This window comes from Tenrec ecaudatus, chromosome 1 (genome assembly GCF_050624435.1).
Source record: "Tenrec ecaudatus isolate mTenEca1 chromosome 1, mTenEca1.hap1, whole genome shotgun sequence".
Taxonomy (NCBI): Eukaryota; Metazoa; Chordata; class Mammalia; order Afrosoricida; family Tenrecidae; genus Tenrec; species Tenrec ecaudatus.
The window spans coordinates 177,724,864-177,738,470 of record NC_134530.1 but is presented as its reverse complement, the minus strand read 5'-3'; the positions used below and the strand labels follow the sequence as shown (position 1 = coordinate 177,738,470).

General features: G+C 43.1%; 1 protein-coding gene across 2 annotated transcripts in view; it reads left to right on the top strand.

Annotated features, from left to right (window-relative positions):
- The first annotated feature begins 6,575 nt into the window (after window positions 1–6,575).
- The window catches only part of TMCO1 (transmembrane and coiled-coil domains 1), a 61,994-nt gene continuing 54,962 nt past the window's right edge, over window positions 6,576–13,607 (top strand). For both annotated transcript variants that reach the window (XM_075564338.1, XM_075564346.1), the window contains exons 1-2: window positions 6,576–6,792; window positions 7,230–7,307. In XM_075564338.1, coding sequence (XP_075420453.1) covers window positions 6,723–6,792; window positions 7,230–7,307 — 148 coding nt within the window. In that variant the 5' untranslated portion in view covers window positions 6,576–6,722. The remainder of the gene's footprint in view (window positions 6,793–7,229; window positions 7,308–13,607) is intronic.

Sequence of the window (13,607 nt, the reverse complement as noted above, 5' to 3'; positions counted from 1 at the left end):
CTAATGCCTAGAATGTAGATCTTTATGCATTTCATGTCATTTTTGACAACTTCCAATTTTCCTATGGACTTTGTACATTCCAGGTTCTGACCATGAGCAGATGTTTGCAGCAGTTTCTTCCTACGTAGAGTTGTGCCCCGTCAGCAAATGGAGTCTTGAAGGAGCCCCTCTCATAGGCTTTCCTTTCTCTCACCATCACGGGCACCTCCAATCTGAGGAAGCAGCTCTTCTTCAGTCAGACTTAGAGTGTCCTCTGACCCAAGGGGCCCATTCTCTGGTGCCATCGATGACCACGTTCTCCTTCCATTCATTAGGCCTTTAGTCCCCCACAATGTTTCAGAGCTATGCATAAATGTTTTAGTGGCTACTTCCTCTGAAGTTAGCAGCGAATTCCTTCTCCCTAGTCTGTTCTTAGTCTGAATGTTCCGCTGAAACCTGGTCTGTTTTACCCTTAGGTGACCCTGCTGGTATTTGAAATATGGGTGACATCACTCCCAGCATCACTGCAACACACAAACCACTACAGTAGGACAAACTGACAAGACAAGTGATGAAGAATTAGTAGATGACTCAGGAATTCCACTCCTTGGTCTTTATTTCCTAGGTTCCCAACCTTATTTGGCTTAGTTCCCCATTTTCTGAAAAATAAAAAAAGAAAGAAATCAGTGTTCTCTTGGCAATTAGAAACTTTTGTACCACAGCCCCTAATCAGGGAGACATGTACATATCTGCTTTGGGAGCCCCCCCCGGAGCATTCCAGCGTCCCCCTCCTCCGGGAGGTTGTATCGCTCACTTTGGGAAACACCGGTCTATATTTTGGACACCTGGAGGCATAATGTTTTACAAGTTAGGCTGTTAAACACAGTTTAGAAATTCCAAACCACCAGCTGATCAGCAGGAGAAAGGAGGTTTCTACTCTTGTAAACTTCAATCTTGGAAACGGCCACAGGGGAAGTTCTACTCAGTCCTTCTAGGGACAGAATCGACTCAATGGCAGCGAGTTTGGCTTTTGGAATTTGGTCTGTAGCCAAAATACATGAAATCAAGGACTCAGATCTTTCTATGCCAGAATTCATTGCAACATTAATTGGAGTAGCTAAATAGTGGGAACTACCCAAGTGTTTTAATCTACTCGTCAACAGATGGAGTTTTTAAAGAGCAAATACATATAATAAAACATCATTCAGCCATAAAGATAAATGAAGTTCTGATATATGTTACAACGTTGAAAGCATCCGGAATGAAACATACCCAAAACTCACCCCATTGCTGTCAAGATGATTCCAACTCAGAGCAACTGTATAGGCCACAGACCTGCCCCATAGGGTTTCAACAGCTGCACACCTTTATTTAAGCAGACTGCCACATATCTTTCCTCTACAGAGCTGCTGGTGGGTTTAAACTTCTGACGTGTTTTTTTTCTTAATCGTTTTATTAGGGGCTCATACAACTCTTATCAAAATCCATACGTACATCAATTGTGTAAAGCATATTTGTACATTCAATGCCCTCATTATTCTCAAAGCATTTGCTCTCCACTTAAGCCCCTGGCATCAGGTACTCATTTTTGCCCCGCCCTCCCTGCTACCTCATGAACCCATGATAATTTATAAATTATTTTGTCATATTTTGCCCTGTCCAACGTCTCCCTTCACCCACTTTTCTGTTGTCCATCATCCAGGGAGGAGGTCACATGTAGATCCTTGTAAGCGGTTCCCCCTGTCCAAACCACCCTCTCTACCCTCCCAGTATCGCTACTCACACCACTGGTCCTGAAGGGATCATCCACCCTGGATTCTCTGTTTCCAGTTCTTATCTGTACCAGTGTAAATCCTCTGGTCTAGCCAGACTTGCAAGGTAGAATTGGGATCATGATAGTAGAGGTGGGGGAGGAAGCATTTAGGAACTAGAGGAAAATTGTATTTTTCATTGTTGCTATATCACACCCTGACTGGCTAATTTCCTCCAAGACCCTTCTGTAAGGGGATGTCCACTGGCCTACAAATGGGCTTTAGGTCTCCACTCCGCACTCCCCGCCTCATTCACCATGATGATTTTTTGTTCTGATGATGTCTGATACCTGATCCCTTCGACACCTCGTGATCATACAGGCTGGTATGCTTCTTCCACGTGGGCTTTGTTGCTTCTGAGCTAGGTGACTGCTTGTTTACCTTCAGGGCTTAAAGACCTAGACGCTATATCTTTTGATAGCCGGGCACCTTAGCTTTCTTCACATTTGCTTATGCACACATTCCTCTTCAGTGATTGTATTGAGGTGAGCACACAATATGATCTTTTCGTTCTTTGATGCCTGATAACTGATCCCTTTGGCACCTTGTGATCACACAGGCTGATGTTTCTTCCATGTGGGCTTTGTTGCTTCTGAGCTAGATGGCTGCTTGTTTACCTTCAAGCCTGTAAGACCCCAGGCTATATTTTTTGATAGCTGGGCACCATCAGCTTCCTTCGCCACATTTGCTTATGCACCCGCATATTCAGCGGTTGTGTCAGGAAGGTGAACATCATAGAATGCCAATTTAATAGAAGAAAGTATTCTTGCATTGAGGGAGTACTTGAGAGGAGGCCCAATGTCCTTCTGCTACCTTAATACTAAACCTATAAATATATGCTCATAGATTTCCCCATCTTCATATATAAAATTATTTGCATATGTACATGTCTTTATCTAGACCTCTATAAATGCCCTTTGCCTCCCAGCTCTTTCCTCTATTTCCTTTGGCTTTCCTCCTGTCCCACTATCATGCTCAGTCCCCACCAGGGTTTCAGCAATTTCTCTTGGTTATATCACCCTTGATCTTGCCCTACCAGGCCCCCCACACCCACCTCACCATCGATTTGGATCACTTGTTGTTCCCTTGTCCCTGGGTTTGTTAACACCACTACCTTTCTCCCCACCTCCCCCTCTCCCATGTGCCCTCGGGAACTGTTGGTCCCGTTGTTTTCTCCTCCAGATTGTTCATCCAGCCTGTTATTTCGACAGACCTGTGGAGATAATAACATGCAAAGACAAGATAGAGCAAAACCAAGCAACAATATACAACAAAACAACAAACCAATGACAAAAAAGAAAAAAAAAAGACCACAAGAAGAAAGAAAAGCTTGTAGTTTGTTCAAGGACTGTTTGTTGGCCTTTAGGAGTGTTTTCCAGTCCAGTCTGTTGGGGTACCACGCCCTGGCCCCCAAGTCCACCTTCAGCATTCCCTGGGGGACATTGTTCCATTCTCTTGCTGTTCTGTTACACCCCCTTAGTGTTTTGCCTCGGTGTGGCGGGATCAGATTGGGTGCAAAACTTCTGACCTTTTGGTTAGCAACTGAGTGCTTGAATTACTGCACCACCAGGACCCTCACTCAGATACAGGCCAAATAATGTATTATTGCACTTATATGACATATCTAGAATAGAGAAATGCATATAGATCAAAGTTAAGGGCAGGTAGGTGGAAAAGTGGCAAGTGGCAAAGTAATATTTAAAGTACACTAACTTTCCGTTACGGGTGATGAAAAAAAATGGGAACACTATGTGTACTAGGCTCTAACTTAAACACAGTTGTCACCCGAGGACTTAAGACTGAAACTTCAGTGTGTGAAAACGATGACAGCTATACCAGGAGTACTCAACTGTCCATAGGATGACTATTTACTTACTACTTCAGTGCCTATTTGCTGTATTAAGATATGTATTATCCTGACAGACCCGTGTTTGACATTGTCAGTGAAGATTATTTTAAGTTTTCCCTGACCACCAATTTCCACTGTGTAAATGGTGTCCAGTCACACAGGGGAATAGTATCAGAGGGTAGATTGTGACATTCTGGTGAGCCGAAGGCTATGGATGACAGGGGAAGCTCAAAAGATATCTTCAGGATCTATACAGGGAATAAGCCTCCAGTGATTTCCCCTGAATCACAATCAGGGATGGAAATAACCTGGTGATCACACAGAGTAGTGGAGGCAACTATAGTAGATAAAGTTGATAAAGCTGACTTGAAAGGTTAAAACCTTCTTATCTGCTACACTGTGTGAACTGGCTTTAATATATATATTTTTATATACCACAGTTTATCTCTGTGGTATTTTGTCATTGTCAGTAGCTTTCTTGACTTATATATTTTCTTATGTTTTTCAGTATATAAAACCTGGGATGGATGAATCTACAGAGACACTAACTAGATAAGGGTTCCTGGGGGTACAACAGGGGAGATAGAAGCTAATGGGGAGCTGATATCAAGGAATACAAGAAGGAAGAAAATATTCTGAAACTGAGAGTGATAGTGACTGGATAACACTGCTTGATGTACTTGAACTATGAAATGGTATGACATCTGGATTAGGTCCTAATAAGAGGGTTCAGAAGAAAAAAAAACAATCTGGAAAGAAAATGGTGATCATAATTAATATCACTGAATTATACAAGTAAAAATGTCTGAAAGGGAAACATGTTTTGTGTTAAGCAAGTCTTTTAACACTATAAAAGATGCAAAGATATTTCAAAATAAGAATTAAACTCATCATTTACTTATTTTTTCATTAATTTTGGGAAGGGGCACAACAATCCTTTCAGTTTTATGGTTTCTAAGGATTTTGCGTGGCCTGATACAGGAAGTGGTCTATGGAGAAGTGGGAATGACATGAGTTACTGTACTGACACCAACCCAGTGCTACCAATGCCTAGGAACTGTTTTGGCAAAAGAAAAGTTAGTACTTTCTAGGCAAAAGCACAAGTACTTGTGCAATGGAGCAGTGAGTTTGTGTCTCAAAATTATTAAGATGAGGGTTTTTTTTTTCTTCTTTCAACGGTTACAGTCTTGGGGAAACCCTAAGAGCAGAGTTGGGATAGACTCAAAGGCAGTGAGTTGAGTTTTGAGAAGAAAAAATGTCTGCTGATTAATTCAAAGCACACCATGGATTGTAAAATGTATTCCACTGAGCGATGTTCATATATGAAAAATTTTCAATGTCTCAGAATCGGTGAAGTACAGTAATAAAAACATTTCAATAGCATTTCTATAAGTGTTTACTTTGAACTGTGGGGACATAATATTTTGTTCATTAGGGCATCGTATGTCAATCAATGAACATTGGTATGGTTTCTGAAGGTCTTTACCTAGTTGTCCTAGCCTGATGGGGCAAAAGCCATCTTCCCCCTAAATTTCTGATTCCCTATCATTTTCTCTGATGTAAATCTATTACGGTGTCTATGAAAAAAAAAATGGAAATGACCCTCAACTCCCTCCTCAGGTTGTCACGTCTACTCCTGGACCAGACCACACAGAATCCTTAGTAATGTTTATTATCAATTTTAATAGACTATGTAATAAGTATGGTTGTTAATTGCTCAAATGTAGCATTTCTTACATTATATGAATACTAACAAAATTATTTTGTGAAACCTTTCTACATTTAAGTACATTACTAGTAACTGAGACTTTTATAATTTTTCTCTTTGTCCTTTATTAGTACATTCTCAAAAGTGATTGATAAAGGTTCACAACCACTGATTACCACAGTATTGTAGGTACATCAGAATAATTGACAGAATCAGCAACCAGAAAAGCACTACAAAAAGCAGCAAAAACAATGTTTCTTTGGTAGCAATTGTACAACATTGCTTGAGTGATTCCCAGTTAATAAATTTTGTAAAAGAGAAAAACAATGTCCAATGTCTCCTAGTAGCACATGTAGACAAAACTACAAGTGTCACTTTACTTGGGTAATAACAACAGCCCTGACATGAGCACATGACCAAACCCACACGAATGGATCCACTCAGACGCATAGTGACTCAATTAAAGCAGAACTGCTCCTTAGGGGTTTCTGCGGCTGTACATCTTCACACAAGCACACGACCTCATCTTTACCACGCTAAGCACAAAAGAAAGTTCGAAAACACAAACTGGCAATTTTAGTCTTGTAGGTGTATCGATCTATGTGAACTGGGCTTCCAAAAATGTTTCTTATTTATAACCAACTACAGGGATGTTTATATAAAACGTAATAAATCCCGTTGCCACCCTGCATAAAGTTTAGGCATTCGGTGTCACTCCCACTGACCCCGTTACCCAGCGCGGTCCACCAGCCTCTTAGAGACGTCACTGCCCAGGCATCATTCCTCTCGTTAGCGCTTTCTGAGCGCTCCCTTCCCACCAATAAACTGCTCTCGGCTGTGTCGCCGCCGCAGTCTGTCCATCCCTCTGCCCAAGCCCTAATTCCAGTCAGAGCAGTGTCTGTCTCTCCTGCGCTAGGACGTGCGCTCCCGGTGCGGCAGGCCTCGACGACTTCCCTTTTGCGGCCCCGAATCTGGCCCGGCACAGTGTGATTGCGGAAGGCAACCTTTCTCCTTCACGGCGAGCCCCGAAGTCCAGACAAGCCCAAACCATGGGGACTGTGGCCAAGAAGGAGGCACGAAACGGCGTGGCCACGGAGCAGTCCCTGCCGCCTCGACTTCCGATTCTCCGCCCGCAGCTCACGTTTCAAAGCTCGCGAGATCTCACTCCAGAACAGCAGCTCCCCGGGCAACACGGGACTTCACCGCGAGCACTTCCGGCATTGCGAACCGGAAGCGGAAGTGTAGAGTCCAAGCGGCTGTCAGAGTCGTAGTGTTCCTCGGGGGTCGTGGCATCTGGGGCTGTTCTTTGGCTTCGCCTTTGCTGCCTCTAGGGCGCTTCCACCGCCGCGGTGGGGGTGCAGGACGGAGGTGCGAGATGAGCACCATGTTCGCCGACACCCTCCTCATCGTCTTCATTTCCGTGTGCACGGCTCTTCTGGCGGAGGGTGAGGACTGCTGGTTCCCCGCCGTTGGAGCAGCCCTCGAGTGGGGCTAGGGCTAGGGTCGGGGGGAGTCACCTAGAAGTGGGGACGGACCCGCATGTCGCCGGCGAAATAAAGTCACTCGTATTTCTTCTCGTGGGAAAATCGAACACGATTGCAGGGGATAGCTGGGCACCTTCTGAGCAGAAGCTGGTGGGGTAGTGTGAAATTGCCCCATTTTCTTTGGCTTAGGATACGTTTCACTTCGTGTCTGTGCAGACATTTTCACATTATGATACAGTTGTTTTGGTTGTAAAGTCTGTACATTTGAAAAAAGGTGACAAAGGATAAGTATAGAGTAAAAGTTGACGTCCCTCTTTCCCTAACGGTAAAGCACGATTCACAATACTTGAGACAGTCCCGAATATTTTTCTATGAGCATGTTGCACTTTCTTTTGCAGGCATAACTTGGGTCCTGGTTTACAGGACCGACAAATACAAGAGATTGAAGGCAGAAGTGGAAAAACAGAGTAAAAAATGTGAGTATGGACACATCTTTTAAAAGCAAGTTAATTGAGAGTGTGTGTTCACCCTAAATATTTCAGGAGCACCCACTTTAATACAAAACTTGGCAGGAATATAAAGAGAAATCGCATTTGATTCATTGACTTGTTTGGACTAGGGAATCATTCGAATGAGAAAGGAGTCATGAACATGGGAGGGGAATAATCGTGTGCTGTCTTAGGTCCGAACAAGAGATCTCATTCACTTGTCAGGGGACTCTGGAAGTTTTCATGATTCAGGTGGTTTTGCAGCTCTTCCTATATTATTAGAATTTGGATTGGGAATGAAGTGGGAGAAGAAAACTACAGGCAAAGAAAATAGCATATGAGCAAAAATAGCAGTTTTAACATGTAAAGTGTGTTTGGAGAATGATATGCTAATAGAAGTGGTGTCTGCAGGGAAAATCTTAGTTGCGTTGGTTTGACAATATTGAAGGCATGATTGAAAAAATGGTTAAGAAGACAGAGTGTTTTTTTTCCTCTTTGAAATAAAATAGGGACTCCATAGGATACAGCAAAGGGTACTGATACAAGGGTGATTCAAGGTGAAATGAAACTTACTCGAGTTAATTAATAGCAACTCTAAATAGGATATCTGAGGCTCTAAATCTTTATGAGAAAAGATACCCTCTTTCTTTCGTAGAGTAGCTGGTGGGTTTGAACCAGTGCCCTTGCATCTAGTGGTCCAAATCTAACCTCCCAGCACCACTAGGGATGTAGGGTGGTCAGGGCTATGATATCAATGGTTCTTAATAATCTCAGTTATTTGGTTCACTTTTCCTTATAAAGATTAAATTTTTATAGAAAATTCTTTGGCATTCTGTGTGACTTTTTTGTATGTCTTCATTAGAATTTCAAGTTCTTTTTTGTTCCTTCAAATTTTATCTGGTATTATGACAGCAAGAATGCCTGGTGAAACACACACAGTAGAGTATCATTAAGATATAGGATAACCTAGATTATTTATTTAAAAACTCACATTTTTTATTGTTTTCAGTGTTCCACATCCCAATGTAAACTGATTTATCTTTTGGGTTTTTCAAGTAACACTATTTGATAGGTCTGGAAGAGGGGCTCTTAAATGTGATCCTCGTACAATGACACCAAAGCATCTAGGAACCTTTTAGAGGTTTCATCATAAACTGGGGTGGAGATCCAGAAGTGGGGGTTTTTTTTCTCTCCTTGAGGATTTTCTTTTTTTACATTTTATTAGGGGCTCATACAACTCTTATCATAATCCACACATATACATACATCAGTTGTATAAAGCACATCCGTATATTCTTTGCCCTAATCACTCTCAAAGCATTTGCTCTCCACTTAAGCCCTCATCACGTCCTCTTTTTTTTCCCTCCCTCCCCACTCCCCTCTCCCTCATGAGCCCTTGTTAATCCACAGATTGTTATTTTGTCATATCTTGCCCTATCCGGAGTCTCCCTTCCCCCACTTCTCTGCTGTCCATCTCCCAGGGAAGAGGTCACATGTGGATCCTTGTAATCAGTTCCCCCTTTCCAACCCACTCACCCTCCACTCTCCCAGCATCGCCCCTCACACCCCTGGTCCTGAAGGTATCGTCCATCCTGGATTCCCTGTGCCTCCAGCTCCCATATGCACCAGTGTACAACCTCTGCCCTATCCAGTCCTGCAAGGTAGAATTCGGATCATGGTAGTTGGGGGGAGGAAGCATCCAGGATCTGGGAGAAAGCTGTGTTCTTCATCGGTACTACATCGCACCCTGACTGTCCCATCTCCTCTCTTAAACCCCTCTGTGAGGGGATCTCCAGTGGTCGACACTTGGGCCTCGGGTCTCCACTCTGCACTTCCCCCTTCATTCACTATGGTGTGTATACACACACACACACACACACACACATATACATACATTTTTTTTTGCATGATGCCTTATACCTGGTCCCTTTGGCACCTCGTGATCGCACAGGCTGGTGTGCTTCTTCCATGTGGGCTTTATTGCTTCTGCGCTAGATGGCCACTTGTTCACTTTCAAGCCTTTAAGACCCCAGACACTATCTCTTTCGATAGCTGGGCACCATCAGCTTTCTTCGCCACATTTGCTTATGCATCCGTTTGTCTTCGGCGATTGTGTCATGGAGGTGTGCAGCCAATGATAGGATTTTTTTGTTTTTTGATGCCTGATAACTGATCCCTTTGGACCACGTGATCACACAGGTTGGTTTGTTCTTCTATGTGGGCTTTGTTGCTTCTGAGCTAGATGGCCGCTTGTTTATCTTCAAGCCTTTAAGACCCCAGTCACTATCTCTTTTGACAGCCGGGCACCATCAGCTTTCTTCACCACATTTACTTGTTCACCCACTTTGGCTTAAGCAGTTGTGTCGGGAGAGTGAGCATCATAGAGTGCCAATTTAATAAAAGAAAGTATTCATGCATTGAGGGAGTGCTTGAGTAGAGGCCCAAGGTCCTTCCGCCACCTTAATACTAAACCTATAAATATACACACATAGATCTATATTTATATATAGATCTATCCTCATATATATATTTGCATGTACATGTCTTTGTCTAGACCTCCATAAATGCCTCTTGACTCCTAGCTCCTTCCTCCATCTCCCTTGACTTTCCTCCTGTCCCACTACCATGCTCCGTCCCCACCTGGGCTACAGCTATACCTCTTCTCTACGCAACCTTACCCTTGATCATTCCCCACCAGGCCTGCCACTCCCCCTTCACTACCATTTTGGGTCCCATGTTGATACCCTTTTCCCTGTTTTTGTTAACACCACTTCCTTACCCCCCACCTCCCTCTATCCCAAGTCCCCCTGGAACTGTCGGTCCCATTGTTTTTCCTCCAGATAGTTCATCCAGCCTGTCGTATTCAGACAGACCTGTGGAGACAATAACATGCACGAAAACAAGACAGAGGAAAACCAAGCAACAGTATACAACCAGACAACAAAACAACAAAAACAAACCACTGACAAAGAACAAAACAAAACACTTCACAAAAGAAAAACTTGTAGTTAGTTCAAGGATCGTTTGCTGGCCCTTAGGAGCGTTTTCCAGTCCAGTCTGTTGGGGCACCATGCCCTGGCCCCAAAGTCCACTTTCAGCATTTCCTGGGGACCTTGCCACTCCATTTCCTTGCTGTTCCGCTGCACTCCCCCAGTGCTTTGTCTTGGTGTGGTGGGATCAGGTCAGGTGCAATTCCCACACTGTGTCTCCGGTGCTGTCCCCTCTATCGCCCTTGGTCACCAAGGGGCATCATGTCACATAGTGGGGCCAGCCTTGTTGTTCTCTCTGACTGGCTGCTCTACTCAGGAGCATCATCCTCACGGCCTGGTGGGCCAGGTTGTGCTCCACTCTCCCCTCCTGCCCCTTCATCTGCTCCCGTGTGCTCTGATCAGATATGTCCATCTCCAGGAGCTGCAGAATCAATGTCGTCCTTTGAAACAAATTCTACTTGGGGGAGGGGCAGGAAGAAGTGTGGATTTTATGAAGATCTGTAGATGATTCTTATGCTTAAGCTTGAGAACCACCAACCTAGAGACTAAACAGGCAGGCTCCCTGTTGTTCAATCATCTGCTGTCTTAACTTACTTAAATTCCAACAATCCTTTGACCAAGCCATGTTTCCCATCTCTGAATCCCTCTGCTAGGTAAACATTAATACACACGTGGAGGAGCGCCTACACACGCTTGCACAGCTATTTTCACTTCTCCTCACTGTCATGTTTCCTTACCTCCTTAACCAGCTGAAACTTCGCGAGCAAGCTTTTTCTGTACTCTCACTCCTTGCCACTTTATTTTTTAAAACATTTGCTCATTAAAACAAAATAGTCCAAGCTGCGATTTCCCTGACCTAACTCGTTGGGTCTCAGGACCGCCTGGGGGCTCGCGCCCCTTTCCCTTTCCCTGCTCTCTCTTTCTTCCTTCCCGGGAGTTCTTTCCCTACCTCAATAAAATCTTTCTTAACTTCACAAAAAAACAAACCAAACCACCATCACCACCAACAAAAAACCCAAAATAGTCCTCTTTTGCTCATCTCCAGATTCTTAAAATATAGCAGAAATAATTCCATCAATTATATAAAGCTGAATTATTATAAAAATGCTTCTATGAGTTGAATTCTTAATTGTCAAAGCTACTATTGCTTTTATTTACGTCATTTAAAACTAGAATGAGGGATTGACTGCCTTAGTTACTTAGTACTGCCATCACAAAAATACCACCACTGAATGGCTTTAAAGAACATGCATTTACTATCTCATAGTTGGGACTCCAAAAGTCCAAATGAGGTCATTGGAAGAGCAATGTTCTGTCTTTGTTGATTGTTGTTAGGTGTAGTCAAGTCAGCTCTAACAATGACAGAAGGAATCACTGCCTAGCCCTATACCATCTTCACAAATGTGTTTAATTCCATTGTGGTAGCCACTGTGTCAATCCATCTTCATAAGGGTCTTCCTCATTTTCTCTGACCTACCTTTTTTGTTGTTCATTTTGGTTTTTTATATTTTTATTGGCATCTAATCCACATATCATAAAATTCGATAGTTCAATCATATCAAGAATATGAATTGTACAATCACTACCACAATTTTAGAACTCTGCCCCTCCCCCATGTTTAAATCGCCTTTAAAATGTGTTGTGTAATCACAATCAGTTCTAGTGTTCCCTCCCCCAAAACATTTACTCATTTTTAATGATGATGTAATGACTTGAAAAGTACCCATGATATTACGGGTTTCCTGTTGTTTTTCAGATTACAATAATAACTCATTTTTTAAGTGGTAAGGATAAAATAATAATACAAAAATAAAAATACAAATAATGCCTAAGAAGAAAAGGCCAGGGAAGAAATTTTGTCATGGAACAATCAAGAAATACTTAAACCTAGAACAATTTCAGATTGGGTCAAGAGGGAAGTCAACAGACGAAATATTAAGTTGGATCTAGTATAATCATGACTACGGTAATCTCTATCTGAAAGTAAAGCTGTTCAAGACCCCTGCCTCTGGCTAGAGGGCATCTGCCATTGGCTTAATCTGACTAGATACTCTGCAGATCAGTTTTGGGCTCCCACTGTCCTCCATTGCCTTCTACAAATGTTCTCAGTTTAGGCTCTGGTACTTTTTCCTTTGTCATGTTTTAATTTTGTTGTCATCTTTGGGTCACACAAGCTGGTATGGACTTAGTTGACTCCTCGCTTAGATGACTGCTTCTTTGAATACAAGTCTTTAAGTCCCCAGACACTATTCTGATTGATAGCCAGGCACCATCTGCTTTCTTCACCACACTTTGCTGTAGCACCCTTATCTTCAGTGATCATTTCATGAAGGTATCAAGGAGGACCATGTTATCAGAAGTAATTGTTCTTGGATTGGGGCTAGAGTTAACTGGGGGCCCAGGATCCCTCTGCTTGTCCCTGGGATATGTATGACTCAGGTTTACTTTGGCAGTTGTATTGTGTAGAAATCAAAAGCCCATAAGATCAACTACCCCAACAACAGCACTAAGCCAAGCAGCAGACAACAAAAACCAAACAAACAAAACTAAGCAAACAAAAGGCAGGAAAACAAAAACCCTTAGAAACAGAAAAGTATAACATTGTCAATCATCCCCCTGGGGTATAAGGCGATTGCAGTGGTAAAATCATCAATTTAAAAAAAAACATCAATTTTTCCAATGACATAGCACTCTGGACACTATCAGTATGAGTCTCTGCAAGCACAGTTCTACCATGAGCTGCAATCCAAGAGTTGTTGCTTTACACAGTCCGCTCTCCCATTCGATTGAGCTCTGTTTCCCCTAAGCATGGAGGTTGGTGCCAGGGGGAATCTTCCTGGATCAATTCTTCCAAGTTCAGATCCCTGCCCAACAGATCAAAGACTGTCAGGTCACTATGAGGGGCCATTGAGGAACTGGAAAATACAGTGATTTTGAGTCGGTTTCTATTAGACACCCACCAAGTCAGGGTTTCCACCCAGGGTCCCATGACTGCCACTTCCATTGGTCTGGGGCAGCCACTCTGCTTCCTCTCCCATCAGATTGCCCCAGTCCTCACTCCAAGGATACAGGCATCTTTGAGGCAGGGTTCTGCCAGGCCTCTGTGTTAAGGCCTTCTGGTGTAGCCCCTGGGTTATGCCATGCTGCTCGCAAGGTCAGCAGCATCCAAAGTCAAGGGGATGTTTAGTTCATTGAGCGTTGGGTAGAGACATATTCATAGCGTCTACCCATGAACATGAAATCTAGTCCATTGCCTTCCTAGGTTCGTTACAATCATTGTTTACCATCCCTTCTTGAT